We start from the raw sequence: 8,116 nt of genomic DNA, 5'->3' as shown, positions 1-8,116 counted from the left end.
TTGTTAATGTAGTAAAAAATCAAATTTTCTCGCTTTAAATTTACGGTAAGTGGCTAGTGTTTTTTTGTTGCACAGTAGTCACGAATACTTTAGAGCAGGGTTAGACGTCAATTTCTATATTTGGTGATGGACGGAACCTCATTTGCATTTTACACCCACCTCAGTTTTCCACGATGTGAACCAATCACATCGCACGGGGAGCGCTGTGTGTGGTTTTTCTGTGAATTTCATTGGTTAAAATGCCAATCACTCAAAACTCGCAATTAAGTGACATCACATATTCTCTCCCTTCATAAAAAAGAAGCCACAAGCTGTAGTGCGAGCACAGACAACTTGGAAGTGGCACTTGAGCGAAAAATAACATCAAACGCCACTTCCAATCGAACAAATATTTTTTTTTATAAATAATGCTCATTGTTACTTTGGCTAGAGCCAACTTGTTGCTTTGATATCACTGCTTCGGACTTGAAGATTCATTTTTGCTGAAGGATTCGTCCAGGACTCGCATAGCTACTTCCGCTATAGCTAGCTAACGTTACCTCGGTTTCACACTGCATTACTGTCAAACTCTTATTTTATTTCCTACGAGCCGAAATAACAATTTTGTTGGCAAAATGAACCAAGGATACTCATCTAGAGGTGAAATGGGCCCCGAAGTAACGGCCGCTGCGACGTTTGTTTCCAGGTTATTGAGAACAAGAGGCTTCCTGAGTGAACACCAACTTCATGATTTCAGAGATTGTCTTCAACAGTCATTATCAGGTAATTTGGTAGGCTTTTCCTGTAATAAAAAAAAAAAAAGTTTGGCTACGAACTAGTTATTGTCGAAATGGCTGCATAGTGTTTTGGCTAGTTAGTTGAGTAACGGTAGCCTAGCTAACGTCGGCTAGTATTGGCTTTGTCTGTTTCAACAGACAAATCGAGCTACTTTTCTAATCTGATCGACGTTAGTCAGCAAAATTATTTAAAAAATATATATTTATTAGTTAATGCTGGGGGGAGACAACGAACATGTAATTCGACAACATTTTTTAAATACATTTTCAAGTCAGCAAAATCGTTAGCAAGCTTCCTCGTTAGCCTAATTTAGCATAATATCTCGAGATTGTAGTAGGCCCAAATTCATTAGCTGGTGCTTTGTTTTCAATGCAACAAGTTGACTCTTCTAGTTTCGTGCCTTCATTCTGATAATTCTCTCTTCACAGAGCACTACCAGAACCACTGGTTCCCAGACAGACCACAGAAGGGCTCGGGCTACCGCTGCATCCGAATGAACCATGAAATGGACCCAATTATTGGCAGGGCTGCTGGTCGGATCGGACTTACTAGCGATCAGCTCTTCGCCCTCCTGCCCCGAGAGCTAACCCTCTGGGTGGACCCTTTTGAGGTCTCTTACCGCATCGGGGAGGATGGCTCCATATGTGTCCTCTATGAAGCAGCGGCCCCAGCGCCAGCAGCAGCACCAAGCCCCGACCCCACACAAAATTGCAAGAATCAATTTCTGATCGGTGGCCGCACTAGCCCGCCGAAGAACTACCTGATGACCGTCTCGAGCTAGTGCGGAACCAGGCATTACCTCGACTGGCTACGTGAACAGCGTCAGTGTGAAGCCCGTCGACCACCCACAGTGACTATTTTTCTACTTACATTTCGCAGCATTTACCCCTTTTTTTAAATTTGAGTTTTCTTAAAGCACTGGGTATTTGTTGTAGTGTTTCTGTTGGGTTAGTTTTTTGTTTGACTACCAGCCCATAGGCTCTTTTTGCACTGCAGAGACTCAGTATGTAGTGTGCTTCTGTCCTGTGGTCTTGACACACTACAATCAAGCCAGGACTCAAAGGGTATACAAAATGACTCTGGGATTCAGATGTTAGTATCTCATGGTGCAATAGTAATAATACTTCACACCATTGCCACTTCTCACAAATGTATACTAAAGCAATCATAACTGGAGCGTTAAGTATTTGTTCAGGTACCCATACATTTCCAAGATTAACTTTAAAAAAATGTTTGTGTACTGCTGGTTTGTAATCTTACAGGGCCTCTTTTAACCTACCTGTGCCCTGAAATCAAGACAACGTCAGACATCCTAGTTGAAAAAGAGCTGCCTCTAACAGGTTATACTACCTTAACATGACAATGTCTTCCCAAATCCCTTTGTGTTGAATATTGCTGCCAAACTTTATATCTTGGCTCCTTTTGTGCAATAGTCAAGAGTATTCAGAGCAACTGGAGTTTGGCTAAATCTCAACAAATAGTCAACTAATTTCAATCCTCTTGGATCCTAGTTGAGAAAGATTTGACTTTTTAATCTAAAATAGCTTTACTTTCAACATGTTCAAGAAGTGGTTGGTTTTAATATTGATCACTATTGTGAATGTTTTTCCTATGTGAATCTGTCACTTCGACAAGTGTTCCCTGTTATTCTCCCCTGGGTAGTTTGCCTTGTGTATAAGCTGTGAGGTGGTTGGTTGGCGTCATATTAACGTCTATCACTGCCAGGTAGCGTGATGCTCTCAGCCCTCTGTAGTATACTCTCTCCCTACCGAGCTGTTGAGCAGCTCACCATTGTTTACTGTTCTAGATGGGAAAGATGTAGAGTTTAAGCTATTTGAAGCACAGTATGCATTTAATGTACATTTAAAAAAATATGTGCATATCTAGATACTTGTACAGTTTGTCAATTTTATTACAATAAACCTTTATGAATTCAGATTCTCTTGCTGTGGTCTGTTCAATTTGCATTATAGTTAATCCTTTCACTGGTAGCCCATTCTACGTAATCTCTTCCTGTTGTAACTTAAACCGGAACTCTGTTTATGCCATATTCTACATAAATGTCCCCAGCCTCTACTCTTGAAACCCATGAATAGATCTGACAGGATTGGATAATTGTTGCCCATAACTCCTATGAGCTCCTATCCCGACTCATGTTTGCATTGGACCAATCTGATCTATTTATCTATATGCAGGGTTTATATGAATGGTGCATTGTCACTCAATCATGCATTCTCTCTCAGGATCAGGCTTGTCTGTGCCTCAGCGCTGGTTTGGCTTGTCACTAAGGGCACACATGTCTTGACATGCCCTGCACCAGCCACAGAAGAGGGAGGACCTATCCGCATGTACACTGTCCTGTTATCAGTTCTGTCCTGGGAGAATGTGTGAAGTTATTTAGTAAACCCACCCTCCTCCCTGCAAGTGTTGGCAGTTTTTTCTGCAAATAAACCTTTCAAGGATGGTGTTTGTGTAAACTTGCACATTTGTTAGTATGCGGATGTCTTGATTCAGCAATCCTACCTTCCAGGCTTACTCTGCTTGAGCCTTAACAGACAGCAGGCCAAACTGTGTTGGAAATAATTCAACCCAGCCAATAGACCTACACAGACAGTGATGTGTTTTAAGTATTACTAGTCTAAGTGCCTTTAACAGACTAAACTCCACTCCATGGTGAAGGGAGTTTTATGATTAACTTAACTGATGGCTTGGGGCCGAGACCAGGCTTTGTGGAATCTAGCAACGATTCGCCCAAGGTCAATACTTAACATTTAAATTATGAAACACCCACCTTTGTCCTCTGTAGTTGCCTGCCTTTGTTTGACATCCATGCTATCTCAAAAGTGAATCAAATGCATCCACTGACTTTCCGTGTTGAGATTCAATTCAGTAGGCACATGCACATTTGTGCTGAGTTGCCATCTTAGAGCAACCGCAAGGAGCAAATCGTTGGTTGTGTTTGAATCTTCCTTCACTGTGGAGTTTAGTCTGCTAAGATGCCCTCAGGTTGGTTGACTTGACAGGACCCCGAACAGCTTCTACCCCCAAGCCATAAGTTATTTTATTTAACCTTTAACTAGACAAGTCAGTTAAGAACAAATTATTATTTACAATGATGACCTATAAGACAATTAAGTAGTTAACCAAATATACTATTTAGCAATCTGCATGGACCCTTCTTGCACAAACCTTTTGACTTGTCACACGCTGCTGCTACTGTTATCTAGTTGCCTAGTCACATTTATTCCTAGTTCTAAGTACATACAGTATCTACCTCAATTAGTTCGTACCCCTGCACATGGACATGGTACTGGTACCCCAATGCATTGGCCAAACTACCCGTTGTGTATAACTTTTACGTGTTATTACTTTTAAAATGATTTTTTTTTCTCTGCATTGTTGGGTAGGGCCGTAAGTAAGCATTTCACTGTTAGTCTCTCAACCTGTTGTTTACGAAGTGACAAAATATTTGATTTGTGTGTGTGGGAGTAAATACAAAAATATAAACCAAGAGTTCTCAATTTAACCTCATTCTTTAATGATTTATTTCTCTAATTTTCTGCATATTAATATACTTCTCTGTCAATGGGTAATATGCGTATATACAAAAGGATGTTGACACTAGCATTTGCAAACATGCTGATGTCATTAACATTGTGATAGAGTCTGCCTCTGTGTTAAGAGTACAAACCTGAGGACATCTCTAGCTGTTTCTCCTTTCTAAAACCACACTATCATTATGAATGCTACTATACTATGAACTACTATATTTGCTGTGTATGTGACTGTTAACCAACAAGAGTCAACAATAAAACATGTATTTTAAAAAATCAACTAAAAGGAATATGAGGGTGTGTTTGTGTCTGGTTCCCTACAGCTTCTTCTTGGTACTCCATGTCTGAAATTCTTCTACCTTTAGATTTCAACTTCTTAATAAAATACATTTAGAGTCAAGCTGACCTGAAAATCATCAACAGTTACGCTGAACAAAAATATAAACTCAACATGTAACAATTTCAACAATTTTACTGAGTTACTCATATAAGGAAATCAATGAATTGAAATACATTCCTTAGGCCCTAATCTATTAATTTATTATGACTGGGAATACAGATATGCATCTGTTGGTCACAGATACGTAAAAAAACGGTAGGGGCATGGATCAGAAAACCAGCCGGTATCTAGTGTAACCACCATTTTCCTCATGCTGTGCAACGCATCTCCTTCGCATAGAGTTTATCAGGCTGTTGATTGTGGCCTGTGGAATGTTGTCCCTCTCCTCGTCAATGGCTGTGCGAAGTTGCAGGAACTGGAACACCCTGTCATACACATCGATCCAGAGCATCCCAAACATGCTCAATCTGTGTCATGTCTGGTGAGTAGGCAGGCCATGGAAGAACTGGGACATTTTCAGCTTCCAGGAATTGCGTACAGATCCTTGCGTTATGAGCCCGTGCATTATCATGCTGAAGTGATGGCGGCGGATGAATAGCAAAGGGCCTCAGGATCTTGTCATTGTATCTCTGTGCATTCAACATGCCATCGATAAAATGCAATTGTGTTCATTGTCCATAGCTTATGCCTGCCAATACCATAACCCCACTGCCACCATGGGGCACTCTGTTAACAACATTGACATTATTGAAACCGGGATTCATCCGTGAAGAGCGTATTTCTCCAGCGTACCAGTGGCCATCGAAGGTGAGCATTTGCCCACTGAAGTCGGTTCTGATGTCGAACTGCAGTCAGGTCTAGACCCTGGTGAGGACGACGAGCACGCTGTTGAGTTTACCTGAGACGATTTCTGACAGTTTCGGGAGACATTCTTCGGTTGTGCACACCCACAGTTTCCTCAGCTGTCCGGGTGGCTGGTCTCAGACAATCCCGCAGGTGAAGAAGCTGGATGTGGAGGTCCTGGGCTGGCGTGGTTGCACGTGGTCTGCGGTTGTGAGGCTGGTTGTACGCACTGCCAAATTCTCTAAAACAATGTTGGAGGTGGCTTATGGTAGAGAAATTAACAACAACTCTGGTGGACATTCCTGCAGTCAGCTTGCCAATTGCACGCTCCCTCAAACATTTAGACATCTGTGGCATTGTGTTATGTGACAAAACTGCACATTTTAGAAGGGCCTTTTATTGTCCCCAGCACAAGGGCCACCTGTGGTAATGATCATGCTGTTTAAAAAGATTATTGATATGCCACATCTATCAGGTGAATGGATTATTTTGGCAAAGATAATTAACGTGGCAGGTTAGGAAAATTAGGTTAAGGCTTAAATGGTCCCTGACGCAATGTATAAAAAATATCTAGCTACAAAAAGGGCTGTCCTGAAAACAGTCTTGGTTTCCACAAATGCAATGCTGCTTCTCGAGTCGCATGTCTAACACGTCTATCACATCATAGACACACATACGGAGACACCCTGCAGTGGGTCCATTTTTTCCATAAGAATCCCCCTGAAACTCCCTGAGGGGCACTCAGGGGCTATATAGCTCTCCAGCTTGATGTCCTAAAAAACAGAAAGGATGTACCTGTGGTTCGTTCAGCCATTCCTTTGGGAAAAATGAATGGGGAAAGAATAGGGTTTTGGAATAAACGCAGAATATAAGGTCTGAGGATAACACAGACTTTTAGGAGATCTTATACACTTTGTTCTATGAGATAATATCAGTCAGTTAACTTTGAAGAATCTCAAATATAAAATATATTTTGATTTGTTTAACACTTTTTTTGGTTACTACATGATTCCAAATGTGTTATTTCATAGTTTTGATGTCTTCACTACTTTTCTACAATGTAGAAAATAATTGAAAAATAAAGAAAAACCCAGGAATGAGTAGGTGTGTCCAAACATTTGACTGGTACTGTAAATGCAAAATTGTGACTGAAAACATTGATAATTTCTGTGGTGAGTTTATCAGCTTCTTGGAGCATGCTTCTTGCCTGGATGATGGTTCTTATGGTTCTCTGTGGCACTAACATATCCTACATCAGGCCGTCACCTACTACCAATTCAATCTTCTGGGATTTCCATTCCATCTGTGCTATACAATGAATGACGATAGCAATAAAGAACAAGAAGCCAACCTTACTAAAGCACAAACTGTTGGAGTCACTGTACTGGTCTACTACTCACAGGGATCCTCTCAGGCTCCCTCACCCTTTGCCCATCATCCTCTACTTTCCTCACTGCCTCAGCATAGGACACTTTCTGCACTGCTCTCACCCTGGAAACTTCAACTTGTCTCACTTTCTTAAATTTTTTTTTGATTTAACTATTTAACACGTGCACAGGTAATTTCTGATCCCCAGCAACATGACCTCCCTCACAATTGAAACACTCCACTTTTTCCACCAAAACTACACACTTAGTCCCATGCCCTCCTTCACATTTCACACACCTCAAAATCTCCCTCCTGCATACTGCTCCAATATGACCATAAACTTGTCACCTGAAACACTGCAGTGGGTTCGGATCAGAAGCTCTCACAGGATAACTTATATACCCTAGCTTGACTTTATCCGGCAAACACTCTGCATCAAAACTCAGGACAGAAAGGGTCTCCTCAGTCTCATATTCACCACCGGGTCTGCGCCTCACCAAACGACATGCATCATAGACACTGCAGATCCCCAACTTCAGGTGATCCACACCAACACTCAACACCACCCCAGTTATCCCTCCTTTCAGCGGCACACTGCTCCCGGAGAGCACAGCAGGACACAGCTCTGGCGATATGCCTAGGACCCTCTCCCTCTGGGCAGCAGACACACAGTTCACCTCTGGATGCTTTGACCAAATTGACAGAACCCAACTTCTTCCCTGCCCAGCCTGATACCACAAACAGATAGATCTACTTTCTCCAATAATTGTACTCCCACTGGACCAGAGTAATCTCTGGCATTTTCCTGATTATTGGGGTGAGGCTCGGAAGCCTTCACCTCACCTGACGACACGGGTTCTTCCTCTTCACTTCTGTTGCTTTCAATTTCAAATTCATTGTCCGTCGACAGCTCAGGGTTATAAGGAGCGTAACATGTAATTTTCTCTCCTGTTCTTGACACAAAGGAGAAAGTACTCAGGTTGTATTTCGCAGATGTCTGTTTGGGTTTGAACCTCTTCTTTCTTCATTCTTCTTTGTTTATTCTTGTCATCCTCCATCTTCTTCGCCTGCGCCTCTGACATCTGGTAGGTAGCTCAGAGCAGCCAAGCGGGGTAAAACAATTCTTCTTCTTCTTTGGTGGAGTTTAACGGGTTTAATGCATTACCCCCACCAACTGGACGGGCTATTGAGCGCTAAAATTAAAAATCCATTGCCGGAATAGGAGAAAAAAACC

At 41.9% G+C, this 8,116-nt stretch overlaps 1 protein-coding gene across 1 annotated transcript; it reads left to right on the top strand.

Moving 5' to 3' along the window:
• Positions 1 to 265: 265 nt before the first annotated feature.
• On the top strand, positions 266 to 2,715 carry LOC109891307 (protein BTG2-like). Its single transcript, XM_020483740.2, has 2 exons — positions 266 to 762; positions 1,206 to 2,715. The coding sequence occupies exons 1-2, from the start codon at positions 615 to 617 to the stop codon at positions 1,556 to 1,558; spliced, it is 501 nt and encodes a 166-aa protein (XP_020339329.1). The 5' UTR covers positions 266 to 614; the 3' UTR covers positions 1,559 to 2,715.
• Positions 2,716 to 8,116: the final 5,401 nt, after the last annotated feature.

This window comes from Oncorhynchus kisutch, linkage group LG5 (genome assembly GCF_002021735.2).
Source record: "Oncorhynchus kisutch isolate 150728-3 linkage group LG5, Okis_V2, whole genome shotgun sequence".
Lineage (NCBI taxonomy): Eukaryota > Metazoa > Chordata > Actinopteri > Salmoniformes > Salmonidae > Oncorhynchus > Oncorhynchus kisutch.
The sequence above is the reverse complement of the archived record's forward strand: the minus strand, read 5'-3'. Positions and strand labels throughout refer to the sequence as shown.

Coding starts and splice junctions, on each gene's coding strand:
- LOC109891307 (XM_020483740.2), top strand. CDS start 615: ATGAACCAAGGATACTCATCTAGAGGTGAAATGGGCCCCGAAGTAACG. Junction 763..1,205: donor TCTTCAACAGTCATTATCAG/GTAATTTGGTAG, acceptor CTCTCTTCACAG/AGCACTACCAGAACCACTGG.